General features: G+C 42.8%; 3 protein-coding genes across 7 annotated transcripts in view; 2 read left to right on the top strand and 1 right to left on the bottom strand.

The window, feature by feature from the left end:
- LOC146683785 (rho guanine nucleotide exchange factor 2-like) overlaps window positions 1–817 on the bottom strand; it is a 37,809-nt gene extending 36,992 nt beyond the window's left edge. Inside the window, exon 1 of one of the 2 annotated variants that reach the window (XM_085446891.1) lies at window positions 743–817. The gene's annotated coding sequence lies outside the window, so the exon portion shown is untranslated. Of the gene's footprint in view, window positions 1–705 lie in introns of both variants that reach the window. The other variant, XM_085446890.1, reaches the window with a different exon arrangement.
- thap7 (THAP domain containing 7) lies at window positions 440–10,028 on the top strand. 4 transcript variants are annotated; one of them, XM_085446893.1, is made up of 6 exons: window positions 440–525; window positions 1,545–1,624; window positions 2,927–3,064; window positions 3,212–3,322; window positions 4,534–5,768; window positions 9,932–10,028. In XM_085446893.1, the coding sequence occupies exons 1-6, from the start codon at window positions 475–477 to the stop codon at window positions 10,015–10,017; spliced, it is 1,701 nt and encodes a 566-aa protein (XP_085303019.1). In that variant the 5' UTR covers window positions 440–474; the 3' UTR covers window positions 10,018–10,028. The 4 variants fall into 4 exon arrangements, with proteins under 4 accessions (XP_085303019.1, XP_085303018.1, XP_085303021.1 ...); XM_085446892.1 differs by lacking the exon at window positions 9,932–10,028 and having other exon boundaries at window positions 4,534–6,237; XM_085446895.1 differs by lacking the exon at window positions 9,932–10,028 and having other exon boundaries at window positions 454–512; window positions 4,534–6,237.
- s100v2 (S100 calcium binding protein V2) lies at window positions 10,008–15,919 on the top strand. Its single transcript, XM_085446896.1, has 3 exons — window positions 10,008–10,074; window positions 12,007–12,138; window positions 14,602–15,919. Exons 1-3 carry the CDS (start codon window positions 10,066–10,068, stop codon window positions 14,770–14,772), a joined length of 312 nt encoding a protein of 103 aa, XP_085303022.1. The 5' UTR covers window positions 10,008–10,065; the 3' UTR covers window positions 14,773–15,919.
- The last annotated feature ends 28 nt before the right edge of the window (window positions 15,920–15,947 follow it).

Raw genomic sequence — 15,947 nt, 5'->3', positions numbered from 1 at the left:
GCTGACGTTACAGTAGCACTTATAGTAGTAATAATTATTCTGTTCTATTCTTTTCTATTCATATAGCGCCAAATCATGATAGCAGTCGCCTCATGGCTCTTTATATTGTAAAGAATGACAAGATATTTCATTATTTGCAACACAATATAAATATATTGTTTAAATTTAAAATGAACACTAAGAGTAATAGGAAAGCACCCAGTGTAAAAATTGAGGAAATTATAATTCAGAGTGACTATATGAAGAATTTATGTATCAGAGTTTATGTCTCCCTCATCTCTGATAAGTATGAGAGAGAGAGGTGGCTTTATATGAGGACAGCAGTTCAAATTTTACTCTGGGGGGGCAGAACCACAGAAAGGACGCGTTCCTGCTTACACTCCAGTCCAGTAGGTGGCAGTAATGCGACCACTATCAGGTATACGGCGGTAAAAGTGGCAGAGCAGGGCAGGAGGAAGAAGAAGGAAGCGGAAGATGAAGAAAGAAGAAAAAAATTCAGCCATCATTCTGAGGTCAACAGCCGGGGTTGATATTTTTGTTATTATTAATGTTATTATTTAAATAATATACACTTCCATGAACTGAAATGCGTTACAACCGAAAGTAAGACCTTCCGTAATGGCGGCTTCGCGTTTTAGGCCCTTCGCCTGCTCGTTACAGAAACAGCAGAAAACCCTGTTAAGTTAAATGTCCAGTGTAACGTACTGTGTGACGCGCCTCCAGGCGGCTCGGTCATGTGTACCTGAACCTGCAGCGTCAGGTGATCGAGGACCAGCTAGTCCCGTTTACTCGATTGTTTGAAGCTACATGGGGACTTGGGTTAATCAGGTATGATTCAGACATCCGAGATGGTCACAGATAAGCGGCAAACGTATCGATACTACACACCGCGATCAGCAACTCCGTGATTGGACGAATGAGGAGGGGGCGGTGCATGAAGTTTGGAACAACTGTGGGGTGGATGGAAACAAAAACATTTCTATCCTTTTCGATATCGATCGTATTCTTAATGCTAATGTTGGCAACACGCCAACACAGGCATGACCCCCCCGCCTGTGTTAGGTGTAGCGTGTCCATATGATGATGCCCCCCCCCCCCTTTAAAAATTTGACTCAAATTTAGAGAAACGTTTAAATGAAAAACTGCAAGCTTTCGATTCAGGAGAATGAGTATTAATCTATTTGTTAGCCTGAAGCAGCTTTTCAATGGAAAACAGGACTTTAGTCAGACGAATGCTTAATGTTGTTGGACACTAAGGAGCTGGGGAGGAAAAAATAAAAACACAAAAATTCAAACATCCGTCTTTAATTTCTTTTTTCTTTTTTTTCACTTGCTGTCAGTTGATACGATACAGAGTAAATGTTTTCTACCATTTTAAAGCTGGTAGGCAGAGAAAGGAATTGACACTGACGGTCAATAAGACTAAAAAAGCAAAATAAAATCTCCATCTCGAAGCAGTAAAATGTGTTTTCTGCTAAACCACACCCCCTTCCATGATAAACTCTCCATTTTTCTACTTTTTCTACTCTTTGTTTTACTTTCAGATGCCAAGACATTGTTCAGCAGGGGGTTGCAAATCCAGGGACAACCATGAGACTCGAAATGCTGGCGTCACCTTTCACAAGTGAGCACTTTACACATTATGTTTGGGTCAGAGTGTAGTAACCAGCTATTGTTTTTATTCACATTCTCTCTCTCACACATTTAGACACATGAATGAAACAGAGGAACTCAAAAGCTCACAAATCATCTGCACATCTATATTTCTCCTGTTCTCATATTCACTCAGTAATACACAAGGCTGACGTTCAGGTCAAAATACAGTTAATATTAAGCTCTGTAAAACTGGAACCAGAAGACATGAGTTTAGCTGTAGTACTTTGTGGGTTTTATAACACGATTAGAATAATTTATTTGAGCAATATGTGGAAAGTTAGAGAAGTTAATCATAATAATACCCAACCTCCTTATAACTAGAAAAATCAACGGTTGATTTAATTTTTCACATTTGGAAAGAGGTTGCAAGTAGTTGAGCCACATGTACAACACCCTCAAACGCTGAATCGCGAGGCGAGTACGCGGGTTGCCTGGTGGGAGGGAACCTGTCTGAATGTGTCTAATCTATGAGGTTCTGACTGAAATATAAATCTAAGTAGTTAATGTGAACCTGTGTGTATACAGACAAAACAAACACAACAGGCAGCAACAAAGTTAATTCCCATGTTATCACAAACAGATTGCATGTACAGCAGGTACAATAAGTGTGGAAAACATAACCAAATTTATTTGTAAAGGTGCTATTGACGTGAAATTCACACCAGATGTTGGTAACAACCCATCCAATCCACACATGCAAAGAAATCAAACCATAGATGTCCATAAATTAGGTCATGTGTAATAATGAGAAATGACTCAGGAAAAAGTAACGCATGAAGAAGAAAGAGAGGTGCGAATAGCATGGACAGTCCCCAAGGGGCAGTTACCGTCCAACAGAGCAGCATGACTTTGAAGAGAAGGACAGGGCATCAACAGGCAGTAAGAGTGAGATAATAAATACACAGAATAAACATTATATACACACTTTTAAAATTACACAGTATTTCAGTACTTGTTGTACCTGCTGTGACTGCCACTTTGACCCCATTCAGACCTTCAGCAGACAGGCTCCATCACGTTGCTGTTGAGTTTTGATGCACCAGTATCTCTCTGCGAGTGGTCACACACCTGGTCGCCATCGTCAAAGCAACGCTTTCAACAGGAAGTTCATGGCACGTGGTCGCAGTGAATTTGTGTTATTCACATTCAAATGGAGATGTACTGATGATGTTGTGACGTTATGTTCTTTGAAATATTATAATATATCTTTATTGAACTTGACCTGAAATGGAAGCTTAATGTAACACAGACTGATGTTGTGGCTGGCTAGGTTACCCAAAGGAGCGGCTCGGAGAAACCTTTGGATCAGTAACTGTCACCGCGCAGACTCCTGGGATCCTCAGACGGACTTTGTCTATTTTTGTTCAAAGCACTTCCCACCCGAGAGTTTTGAGCTGAGTGGAAGCAGGTGTGTATCGACCAGCTGGACTTTCACAGGTTACAGATACCACTTCAGCTAAAACCAGAATTTTCTGTTATTAACTGCTGGTGTAGTTTTCAGTTATGGCAGTGTTGCGATAGCAGCCTAAGTATTGTTTTTGACCCTTTCACACAGTGGAATCAGACGACTAAAGGAAGATGCAGTTCCTACTTTATTTGATTTCCCTCCAGCAGCCAAACACAAAAGAGCAGGAAGGCAGCAGAAAGAAGACAACATCCCTGTCAGGTAATCAAACCTCACACAGGCTGATAGTTTGTCATCATCTGTGAGCAGATTCTGAGCTCCTGAAGTGATTCATTATTTTATAGTTATTTAAACATAGTCTTTGCTTCAGTTCCCACTCTGTGAGGATGCTCTGTGAAAGAACAGGCCAACTCTAACGTTTGCTTGTATTCTTCTGATTCTGTTACGGGAGCATCAGGTATGCCTGCAAGTCAAAGTGCAATGATTTTTGGTGTAATTTAGCATAAGAATTAGTACGTGATAAGTTACAATAAACTAAGAAATTGTTACTTTAGTTACCAAGTATCAGGAAAACATGAGAATTCCAGCAGCTCTCTGATTCTTGGTTCGAGCACCGAGTACGTGCTGGGGTCAGCTCTACATGCAAAAGATCTGAGACCAGCTGGCTGATCCAGGACCAGCTCTTTGAGGTGATGAGATGAGGGATTTACTTTAATTAAGGTTGAAGTAATCATCTGAGATGACTATAAGTGATCCCTGAATAGGGTAAATATATCCATACTGAAAAACCATAATGAGCAGGTGTTGATGAATGAGTGCCTAAAGTTTTGAACCCCAGTGGAAGGAGGCCACACCCAGCTGCCCAGCTGGGTGTGGCCTACAGTTAGCATGACATCTGTCAGCATAGCAGTCAGGGTAAAAACAGGGAAGAAATCAACCATGTTAGCATCCTGTGACAACTGTGATGCTGCATAAAGGTTTGCCACGATGATTAAAATGAACAGAGAAAAATTTATCATAAAAATAGAAATGATATAGTGAATAGAAAATAGGAAAAAATAAATGTTTAAGAAAAGATAGATGTGAAATAGTGAATGAATCTGAAGCACTCAGTGGTGACAGATGTGAGATGTTAAACCTTCACAGCCTGCAGTGCTGTGAAGGTTTTGAGCCGTCACTCATTTCTTCATGTGTTTCTAGAAAAACAGGAAAGGCTGCAAACATTTAAAGATGTGCAAACACACATTAACATTAGTGTTTAAAGATAACTTTTGTTTCATTCTCTGTCAAGATGGTTCCACACTGTATCGGTTATGTTGAGGTCCACAGTGTTCAGTTTATGCTTTTACTGCATTTGCAGTTTGAATAGAAATAAAAAAGAATACAGTCATCCATAATCTGCTAGACGGCTGTAGTGTTAGTGGCTATTTGATTGTCCAGGAAAAACTAATTTGTCACAGTTTCTTCTGCAGGAAGAGTTCCCACTCAGGAGCACAGGATGGCACACATCAGGAGATCAACCAGCGTCACACTGCAGAAGAACCCACAGTTGAAAAGTCAGTGAGCTCCACTGAGGAGACTACTCAAGACATGCCTGGATTTTCTCAAGAAACATCAGGGTTGGAGCAGCTGTCGCAGCAAGAACTCGGTCCTCCACCTCCAGAGTCTCGACCCGTTTCCCCGTCACGTTACATGAGACGTCTGCCCCCCCCTCCAGGCTTCTACTTGTCAAAGGAGCACAGCTACGCTCAGCTCTGTCCCCTGTTGTGGAGGAGACGTTATGACCAAGTTGTAGACTGCTTGGAAAAAGCCCTACGACAACTGCATGCAGCCAGGCGGAGGGAAAGCCGTCTGCGGAGCACCGTGCTGGGGCTCCGTGATAAGCGACTAAAGCACATTCTGCTTCTGTCACAGAATGGTTGCAAAAACAGGGGAAGCTGCATAGAGGGGGGAGAAGAAAGACAGCACAAAGGAGATCCTGACCTAGAGGAGAATGAGGCTAAATCCAAAGATATGAAGTTGATTGAGGACAAATGTGCTGATCAAATGGAGACAGGATGTAATTTTCTACCAGAGTCCAGTAGCTGGTCTGAGACGGACAAGGGAAACTGTTTGTACTGTGGAAAAGGGCAGGGGCAGAGTGGTGGGCATTTGGAGCACGAGGACTCACCGAACACCCAGAGAAATGTTGCAACAAGCTCCTGTGACACAGCTGAAAATGTGGATCACGTTCAGATAGATAGGCAGCAAGAAACAACCTGGAAAGACGTAGAAACCAGTGATACCAGTGTAACAAGTTCCCAAGTTTTGTTGCAAAATCCAGGTGTTCAGCATATAGTCTCAGCTGGAGTGTGCTTTCTTAAAACTGACGAGCAGAGTTTGCATTATCTAGGCTCTCAGCAGAAGCTGCTGCTCTCTGACAAACGCCACGGAGAGTCTGACGTGACGAGTCAGGATCACCACCGCGACCTGCAGCACCAGCTGCTATGGTTACAGGACAGCGCAGACGGGCGGGTGATCTTGTTGACTGTCCCGACTGACGACGAGCCGCAACGTTTTGTCACGATGGAGAACGTGGCCGGCGAAGAAAAAAACACTCTTTTGTCAGAACTGGATCTAAAAGGTGTGGAATACTTAACAGAGAGCAGCGGAGGCATGTCCAGAGTTGAGTCGTCACCGGATCAACACAGCGAGCAGAATTCAAATGGTGCGTTAGTGGAAATACGGGACGATGTCAGGATGAAACTTAAAGAGCACCTGGAGGGTTTCCACCTTCAACTGAGCACCGAGTTTACAAACTGACAAGGACTATATATATTAGGGCTGCTCGATTATGGCAAAAATGATAATCACGATTATTTTCACTGAAATTGAGATCACGATTATTTGACGATATTTATTTAACCCTTTAAGACCTACTATAGAACCAAGTCCACCAGAGCTTATATTATTTTTTTACATGCTGTAGTGCCATTTGTGGGAGCATTTCAAGTTGCTATACATCAATACAACTGTTATAGCCCATATTTTAATAATATGTATGCATTAAGTCCATAGTAATTACATAAATTGCAAAAAAGTGCAATAAACTACAAAAAAAATTGAAAATTGCTTTTGTTTTGTTTACATATATTTCTACTTGGAGAAATTTAAGAGGTTTATCCCTCAAAACTTTAAATACAATAAAGTTGCAAAAAATAGTTTACAACAACAGGAAATTTATTTTGAGTGTCTTCATAGTTTTATTTTGGAGATACAGCAATTTTTATATACTGCAGGAAAAACAAAAAACAATCCTATGATGCAAATTTGCAAAGAAAACAGCAGGTGCATCATTTCACTGTGGGAAGTGTTACAAACAGCTGATAGGAACGGCAAAGCCTGTTTCTGGAATATTATGTTTTTGTTCCTGCAAGCGCTTTTTATGCAATTTTTGCAAAGCTATATGTGGAAGGAAACCGTGACCGAGGACAAGCTGATGGCATCAGATGTAAGTACAACTCCTCTGGTTTCATATGCAAAACAAATTATTGCGCTAGCTTACACGGTTCAGGTTCTACAGGGATTTAACAATAGTTACACAACACGGAGCGTGCTGCTCTGACCGGCTTTAAAGGGTTAACAATGACTTTAAAAAATAATATAACATAGTGTGCAACACCACTGAAGTTTTTTTTTTTTTAAACTCTCTTTTCAACCAACGGCAGTCACTCTCCAAATAACTTCTGCTTAGCTTTCCGAGCTTCCCTCGGGTCCTCTTAATCAGCGGTCTCCAACCTTTTTTGCGCCACGGACCGGTTTATGCCCGACAATATTTTCACGGACCGGCCTTTAAGGTGTCGCGGATAAATGAGGGAGGGGCTAATAATCGGCTCAGTCATTTTTAATGATCGTTGAAAGCCCAGATCGTAATCGTGATTAAAATTCGATTAATTGAGCAGCCCTAATATATATCTGTATAATTTTAATGTGACTGCACATTTCAATCTGGCAGCAGGTTAAAAATGCTCACCCATCTGTGCTATCAGCCAAAGCATTGAAAACACAGCTTAAATCCAAGTTCCTGGCATTATGCTCACCCTGCTCTCGTCTCTACTTCCTCTTCTAAGCTCTACTCTTTTGCTTTGCTTAGCTGAGGTCCAAAGGTTTGCAAATATTTTGCACAAATGACAGGAAACAAGGTCAGGAAGTGCAAGCAGTACATTTCCCAGCTCCCACTCACCATTAAAACTTTTCAGAGATGGTAACTACTTTAATCGGTGTGACTGTACATTTAGAGCTAAAAGTTCATAGTTCATACTGCTGGCGTTTCTTTAAAAGACTTAAACATACAGCGGAGCTCTTTTAAGAATACAAGCATCCAGTGTATGGTAGAGAAGGGAATCTCCTTCCTTCAGGGCTGCCCCGCCTGACATTACACCTGTATTAAATGCTGGCTCTCTTCCACTGTGCGTTTGGTCTCATGTCCCTCTATCTCTTCTCTCTCCCTTTGTGCCCGATGAGTCACACCACAGCCTGGTTCTGCCCGAGGTTTCTTCCTCTTACAAGGGAGTTTTTCCTTCTGTGTTATCGGTGCATGTGTGAGTTCAGGGTGGTTATGGCTTTAGGGAAGAAACTGTTTTTGAGTCTGTGGGTTTTCTGAGCTGTCCTTGATGATGTTTGCTGCTCTGCTGAGGCAGCAGGAGGAATAAATGTCCATCAGGGAGGGGGGAGGGCAGCCGATGATCTTTTGTGCTGTCTTGACCACACTCTGAAGCCTCACTCTATCCGCCTTAGTGCAGCTGCTGTACCATACCGTGATGCAGTATGTCAGCAGGCTCTCAATGGACGAGCAGTAGAAGGTCAGCAGCAGGTTGGAGTTCAGCTTCTACTTCCTGAGGACCCTCAGGAAGTGCAGCCGCTGTTGGGCCTTCTTGACAACCACTGAGATGTTGTCTGTCCAGGAGATGTCAGCAGAGATGAGGACACCAAGGAACCGGAAGCTGTGGACCCTCTCCACACACTCCCTGTTGATGTAAAGGGGGGCCAAGTCAGTGCCTCCTGAAGTCGACAATGAGCTCTTTGGTTTTCTTAGTGTTCAGTGCCAGGTTGTTTTCTGAACACCAGGCTGCCAGCTTCAGGACTTCCTCTCTGTACTCTGCCTCATCTCCCTTTGAGATGAGTCCAACTACTGTGGTGTCATCAGCAAACTTGATGGTGAGTGTTGTTGTGGGTTGAGCTGCAGTCGTGGGTGTAGAGAGAATACAGGAGGGGGCTCAGCACACAGCTCTGTGGGGAGCCGGTGCTCAGTGTGCGAGTGGAGGAGAGATGAGGGCCGAGTCTTACAGTCTGGGGCCGGTTTGTGAGAAAGTCCTTTATCCAGGCACATGTGAGAGGAGGGAGGCCAAGAGTGACCAGTTTGGTGATGAGGATGTCCGGGGTGATTGTATTAAAGGCGGAGCTGAAGTCCACGAAGAGCATTCGGACGTAGCTTTGCCGCTGCTCTAGGTGACTCAGCACAGCGTGGACGGCTGTGGAATAATAATAATATAACTAATAACATGAACTTTGGAAAAAGCTTCACAAAGTACTCCAGTACTGCACAGGGTGAGAGATATACATGTTTCAGTGCAAGGGAGCCTGCCAGCTGCCAACATCAGGTAACATATCCCCCGGGGTCCTGAAAGTAGGAGGAGACCACTCAAAGTATCCTTTCTCTACATTATTCTGGATGCTAATATTCCCAACATTGAGGTAACGTACAAAAAACAAGAGCTGCTCATGTTTACATCATAGAGATCGTGTAAACCTTTTTAAACAGTGTGCATTTTACCTGTGAATTGAATTTTAGATCTACAAATATTTACTCATTTTTTTCACTCCATTGCCTAAAACAGGGACCATTACTGAAAGGTTTTGATAGTGCAGGGGCATGCTGGGAAATGTATTCCTACACACTGTGGTAAGGACACCAAACTGAATATGGCCCAAGGTTTTACACCTGCACACAGTCACGATGTGGGGGGAAAGTTAATGAACACATGGATGGTTGTCTCTGGCTTTCAGAGATGTAGCCGGTTCTCCAGTAATATGCTAATATACTTAATCAAAGACTAACTCAGAAACAAGTCTTTTGCCCGGGTAACTAATAAAAACCCATCTGAAGCTTAGCACAGTTGTCAAGGCCCCGAGAGCTAAAGCTTGGTGCCCGTTTTTGCTGGTAAATTTCACTGAATGTTTGTATTTCAAAGAATTAAAGTTTAAAGTGCTCTGAAGAGCGGAGGCCGTGTGGCTGTTACTGTAGAAGCTGTGGGAGGAGCTACAATCCTGAGAATGATTGACGGCATCCTGCTGAAACTGCGTTGCAGCTTCTGGGATTGGGTGTGGCATTAACCCTTAACCGTACGAACACCGGCGCATACATGAGGAGGAGGGGGAGCGGGTCTTTATTGGTGAGGGGCAAATGCAGCCTGCTCTTATCTTTCCCAGCTTGGATGCAGTTCTTTAAAAAATGTTTTTTAAATTCCAATATCCCCCACCCCCTCTGCGCCACCACACAAACCGGATAACAGGAATGTGCTCATACCTGCTGTCTCTGTCCTTACTCTTTTAGTTTTGTTTCTTTTTAATCAGAGAACATCCTTTTAGGGACTTTTCCTATAAGCTGTACCGTGTACAGTCCGAGTAAAGCAGTTGTTGCAGAGAACAGCAGTTTCCAGCTTTGCTAAAAGTTTCCAGATGTGGAACAAGCTGTTGACTGCTGTCCGAAGTGTGGCACATCCTTTGTGCTGTGTAATGACACACTCACGAAAAACACAGCCTGAGATGTACATGTGTGACTGTCTTGTATAACTGTGGTAAATTCATGGCATTGCGTCGGCGTTATCTAAGAGCACAGCTCCTTCCTGGCTCTTCTTTGTGGCGGAGGGAGGATCTCGGAATGCTGCCAGCTGGTGACAGATGCAGGGCTTCACTGAACCTCTCCAGCAGCGAGAAACACAGGAAGACGAGTTCCCGCAGTCAACATGCCTCAGGTAGGTAAAGACAACTTCTTTTAGTGCCGACATGGAAAATTGGACCTCTTGGCAGCAGACGTTTACACCGTCGGCTCTTTAACCGGGAAAAGGTGGTTTGGTGCGAAATCAATATGTGGAATTTTTTTTAAAAATGGCCTCTGTGCGCTTCACGGAGAAGCGACGTGTCACACAAGGCGTCAGATTATCAGCGGGGGGACTGTTTGGATACGCAGGTGTAAATACTTATCATTCAGAAGTGACTGAAACATCAGCCATGGATTATTCTCGAACTTTTTTTTCGGGGAGAAACTTCCAGAGGTATGCGGCCCCTCCCCGAAAAGAAGTGCTAAGCGCAGGGTCCTGCCGCTCCTCCACGACGAATTCAAAGTGGTAACAGTACACGCGTGTAATTCATCACAGTTTTGTGCTAATTTGTAACAAACAGTTAACTTGCGGGTAAAGTACCTTGACCCGTAAAAGCGTGTGTCTGTTATACTGTGGGTCGCATTTTGTAGCGCGGTTCGGGTCCACTTACACGAGTGTCTGTGAATGAGTGCAAAGTTGAGTAATCACCTTTATCCTCTGATGAAATGTTATTTATCGTGATGGGTGTTGTCTCTTGCAGGGTGTCAGTGAGCCTCGGGTATAGTGGAAGGGCTTAATGCCTGTACAGCCACAGCACGTGACAGAAATCAAACCAGTTTCATATTTGCTGAAGAGTTTTGACTCTTCGCCACTCTCAGACACCAAATGGTGAATGCTGCCAGGAAGAATTCTGTTCCACATGATGGCTGAAGGGCTTACTCACTCCTTTCATTTGGCACCAGTCTGCACACACGTTTGTAGCTCTCGACTTATTGAAACAGCAGTTTTATCTGCACGAGCTCAGACAGCGATCCACCTCTGTGTCCGTGTGCTCCACGACTCTGCAGCGTTTCCTCATTTTCCTGTTTCTCTATGCTCCTTCTCATATCCCTGTTGCTCACAGGAACAGCGAGTATCTCGCATTATTCCATGGTTACATCTTGAACCGTTTAGTAAATGAGACAAAACAGTCAAGGCAAGGAATTTCCTGAAGGAAAGCCAGTGCTCTGTAACCCATGATCAAGGAACACACGGGCATTACAGAGCCACAAACTGACCCAGACTTTGTCGCACCTCATTTTTGAATCTCCACTGTGTGGAGTTTACATCAAGCTTTACAACAAGCTGGATTCGATATGTTAATGAGCACCCACGTTAACTATTTAAGATAAATCACTAATAGACTTCAAAGAAATATAAAAACAACAAATTCAGTGAAATAAATAGATCTCCTGACCATTGCTACTTTCTTTGAAATACTTTTTCACAACGGTGAAGAAGGCTTGCTGCAGCTTGTGGTACGTTAGTCAGAAAGGGTGTGGTTCTGACAAAGCTGCTGCCACACATGCATTGAGAAACAGCAGGAGCACTGGTTCTGATGGCCAACGAATAATAATTGGATGAGTTTCTCAACAGGCTCATTGTAATGACTTCATAGGGCAATGATGTGTCGCGTTTCTAGGTTGGTGTTTGCTCAAAATGCAGCCGCAACAAGATCTAAAATGCATGTTGGACAGCGCCGGTGGGTAATGCGGTTTCCTCACAGCGAGAAGGCACCTGGTCTGAACCCTGAGTGGGAACTTTCCTCTGGGTCCTCCAGCGTCCTTCCCAGTTAGGTTCACTGGTGACTCTAAATTGGCCATGACTGAGGGAGATAAAACGGTTGAAGGGTACAGAGTGCTAAATTAATGTACAGGTAAAATTGGACTTAAATGTGGTGCATAAAGCAAGATCTGAAAGTGTTTTTTGTTTGTTCTGTTTTAGGGTAAATGACATAATAAACTTTTTAAGAAAAACAGGTTTCTTTTAAAATTACCTGGCTTTCTCTTTTGTTGTTTTTTTCTTTTCGCCTTTAATTTTTCCCAGTATTCTGACCTGGAGAGTGCCATTGATACACTGGTCAGCCAGTTCCACTCCGCTTCAGCAGACAAGTCTCCGACGCTGAAAAGTGATGAATTCAAAAATCTTTTGTCCTCCCAGATGCCCAATCTGATGAAGGTAAGTCCACCGTAAGCCTCCTTGTGCTTCTCTCTGACCGGGATCGCAGTTATCTGTAGCAAATGGGTGTGGCAGCACACCTAACCATATTCAGCTTGCACAAAGACTAAGGGGAACATGCTTACAACAGAGTTATACAAGCCTAATCCACACACAGGCAAACACACACTAAAAAATGTTAATCCTCTGAAGACATGCACTCCTTTCCATTAATCTAACAGCGTCTCAGCCTAACCTCTGAATACAAACATAACTGCTGATCTGTAAAAGTTTCTGAGTGTCAGTAAGACTTGAAAAGCACTATATATTCTCCCCAGCCACTTTGTTAGGTACACCTTTTCATCTGCTCATTAAGGCAATCTAACCAGCCATCACACGTGGTGGTAACAATGCATTTAGGCTGTTGTCAAGAGTGTCTGCTGAAGTTCAAACCAAGTATTAGAATGAGGAAGAAAGGACTTAAATTACAGGCCAGATTGCTTCGATCTGATAAGAAGGTAACAGGAACTTTGATTAAAAAAAGAATGCAGTGGAGCATCTATAAATGCGAAACCACACCAGATGCCAGTCCTGTCAGCTAAGAACAGGAAATGAGGCCACAATTTGCACAGCCTCATCGAAATTGGTAAATAGACTGATTCTTATATAGCACTTTCCTACTCAAAGCACAACTTACCTCATTCACACAAGCACTTTTTCTAGGCCCAAGTCCTTTTCTATTTAACAGTCACGCACATCTTGCCCAAGAATACTTTGGCATGCAGATCAAACCACCAAGCTTCCGATCAGCAGATGATCTGCTCTGCCTCCTGAGCTGCAGCCACCCCAACAAATTGGACAACATTTGAAGAAGATGTCTGACCTTTTGAGTCTTGAGTTCTGCTGCTCCATCCTGCTTTCAATGCATGTAATGGTTTAGGGCCCTTTGTGGTCCCTTAGCATCAGTTGACCATAGTTTATATACCACCGCCTATTTGAAGATTATCGCTGACCATGTAAACCCCTTTATATCCATCTACTGAATGGACTCCACAGTCACCGCATCTCAAGACAAAGTACTACGGCAGCTCTGAGAGGACAAGGTGGATCCAACCCTGTGTGACCAATGTGTACCTAATAAAGTGGGCAAATATTGCATATAGTAAAAGATGAATCCATTTAATTAAACATACAGAGTGAGTCTGTCTAAAAACATGTGAAGATGCAACCCGATTCACGCAGCGTTCCATTGTGATTAGGGTTTATTTACAGTGTTTTTATGTACGAGCAACAGTAGTGTAGGGTTTCAGCTCCTTCCTGCTGGGTCAGCACTCCGGAGCATTCGAAACATCAAACTGTGACACCTCATTCACCTTGCGGTAGTCCAAACAGAGCCGTATAGACCCATCTTTCATCACTGCAAGAATCATGGGGCTACACCAGGCACTGTGGGACTTTCACCCTCATCTTCAGCATCACAGCCAGTTCTGCCTGAACTATTTGCCTTTTGTGTTCTGGTAGCCTGTAGAGCCGTGATGCACCATCACATCAGGGCACGTCAAAGTGGTGCTCCATGAGCGTGGTGTGACCGGACAAGGGAGAACACATCTGAAAACTACTGCTGCAGTGCAGCAACATTCATTGTTTGGGTCTGTGTGAGTTGGTCGTCACACTGGAGGGAGGCGGGAATCACCAGAGAAGTGGTTTCAGCCACTCTCCATGCTTTGAGGTGATATACCTGTGTGGCTCCTTCCTGGTCCGACCGCATCACTTCAAAATCAACATCCCCCACTCACTGGGTGACTCTAAAGGGCCCTCGTCACTTAGCAAGTCATTTTACTGTGGCACTATCGTGTTTTATAATCCACAAGAACTCAAAACAATATCCCAGTGCACTCCTGTGAAATGGTCAGATGGCTCAAATGGGACCTCCATTAACGGTACCGGGTTCAAGTGCCGTCTGGCATAGACAAAAGGCAGATCCTCAGGAAGCATCAATGGTGGTCTTCAGGCATGAGGCCCAGCCGATCCACAACCATCTGTCGGATGTCCTCAAAGCACCAGCTTTACAAAGTTAAATACATTAAAAACATTAACCCATGGTAAATGAACTGGCGTATCTACCACTCAGAGCTCTTCACACTATAAGGCACATTCACATAGCCACATTCTTACAATGCATGCACTCTTGAGTGCACAAATACACCGGTGGATGCGTTGGGACCATTTTGGTGCTCAGTATCTTGAGCAAGTCTTGTCAGAGTGTCTTCAGTTGTACTAGTTTTATTCTGGGTAAAATTCTGTCATTTCAGTGCTCCCTGTTTGCGTTTGTTTTTGTCTGATCAGATTTGTCTTAGGTGATATTCCGAACTGTGATCAGTAACCTAACGGTTTGTAATTAACTGGAATGATATTTTCTTGTAAGTCTGGTTTAGGTGTTAACATTTTCACTTTAACGTGAGTTGTTTTGTCGTGTTCTGACAGGGCGTCGGCACCGACCAGGGATTTGGTGATATCCTGCGGAAGATGGGTGTAGGTGATGGCGAGGGGATCTCTTTCAAGCACTTCTGGAATTTAATCCAGTCACTAGCCACCTCGCAGTTTGGCCACCTTAGCGGTCAGAAGGGCTCGTCATGCAGCTGTATTCTCCTGTAAAGAGCAGCTTCTCAGCCCAACACGTATTTGGAAATTTAACTCAGCAGAGTAACACATACACATCACGCTCATAAAGAATTGTCAAACATAATACAAGGGTTCAAAATCCATTCTAAGCATTGATGACTAAACATTACAGTTTTAACTAGTTTACCTTTGAATTCAGATTACTTTGTTTAAGTTCAAAGTAAAATGTAAACTGATTTTGAATAAAATACTCAATTTGTCCTCCTTTGTATTATTATTATTTTTTCCATTTATCATGCTGCACATGTTACAATAGCCTAAACCTTATGTGATTAGACTCCACAGTGTCACTGGTGTCTGAATGTTCTTCTCTCTTTGCTTCAAGATGCTCATCATATTTAGTTCTTTGGGTGTTTGGTCCAAAAAGTGTTCTACAAATTTTAAAACTATAAATCTTACAAACACCTCTGCTTTGAATGAAAACATACATGGAACTAAGTTGGTTGTTTGAAAAAGAAAGCTGTTAGCTATCGTCAAAACCAGAGTGAATAACTTCTGTCCCGTTCATGTCGCTCCAGTTTGTCATGTTTTTGATTTGCAAAAGTGTTGGGTGCTTTAAAACTGGTCCATATCACTATATTAATGGTCTGCTGGTGTGGTATTTTCAACTTGATATGTATTTCTTAATAGGTCAGAGGTCAACATTTTAAATGGTTAGGTCAATGAAATACAAAAAAAAAGGTAAAACATGATTTACTATTTTAGAAAAGGGAACAAAAAACAAGCTCCGCCTTCCCTTGCCTAATAATAGTCACGCCAGGTGACGTTCCAATTATGTGGTCAACTTTAAGAGAGATTTAACATCAAGTCATTGGAAATATTCATCACTTTCAGACCTCTGAAGTGTAGAATTTATTTCCTGGCTTGTAGAAAGTTGACTCGCGAGTAAATTGTTTCTCAGTAACAAAACACGTTGTTTTGTATTATTTCTAATAATAGAATTATATTTGAAATCTCAAATTGTGCCTTTGTAATATTCCCTCATTCTAGAATGCTTTGCCTCTGATTCTGATTTCTGTGTATTTATATTTTATAATTCTCTGTAGTCTGACCTTTGACGCCAAAAGAAAAGTGATTTAATGAACATTTAAATAAACATGTAACGAGTTCCCCAATATCACCTGTTGTTACAGCGTTCCTTTGTTGAT

This window comes from Copadichromis virginalis, linkage group LG22 (genome assembly GCF_057382275.1).
Source record: "Copadichromis virginalis isolate Kocher_CV1m ecotype Utaka linkage group LG22, C_Virginalis_male_GT1.1, whole genome shotgun sequence".
Taxonomy (NCBI): Eukaryota; Metazoa; Chordata; class Actinopteri; order Cichliformes; family Cichlidae; genus Copadichromis; species Copadichromis virginalis.
Note: the sequence above shows the minus strand (reverse complement) of the source record. Positions and strands in the feature narration are given on the sequence as shown.

Coding starts and splice junctions, on each gene's coding strand:
- thap7 (XM_085446892.1), top strand. CDS start 475: ATGAAGAAAGAAGAAAAAAATTCAGCCATCATTCTGAGGTCAACAGCC. Junction 1,625..2,926: donor GCTGGCGTCACCTTTCACAA/GTGAGCACTTTA, acceptor GTGGCTGGCTAG/GTTACCCAAAGGAGCGGCTC. Junction 3,065..3,211: donor TTTGAGCTGAGTGGAAGCAG/GTGTGTATCGAC, acceptor CCTTTCACACAG/TGGAATCAGACGACTAAAGG.
- s100v2 (XM_085446896.1), top strand. Junction 12,139..14,601: donor AGATGCCCAATCTGATGAAG/GTAAGTCCACCG, acceptor GTGTTCTGACAG/GGCGTCGGCACCGACCAGGG.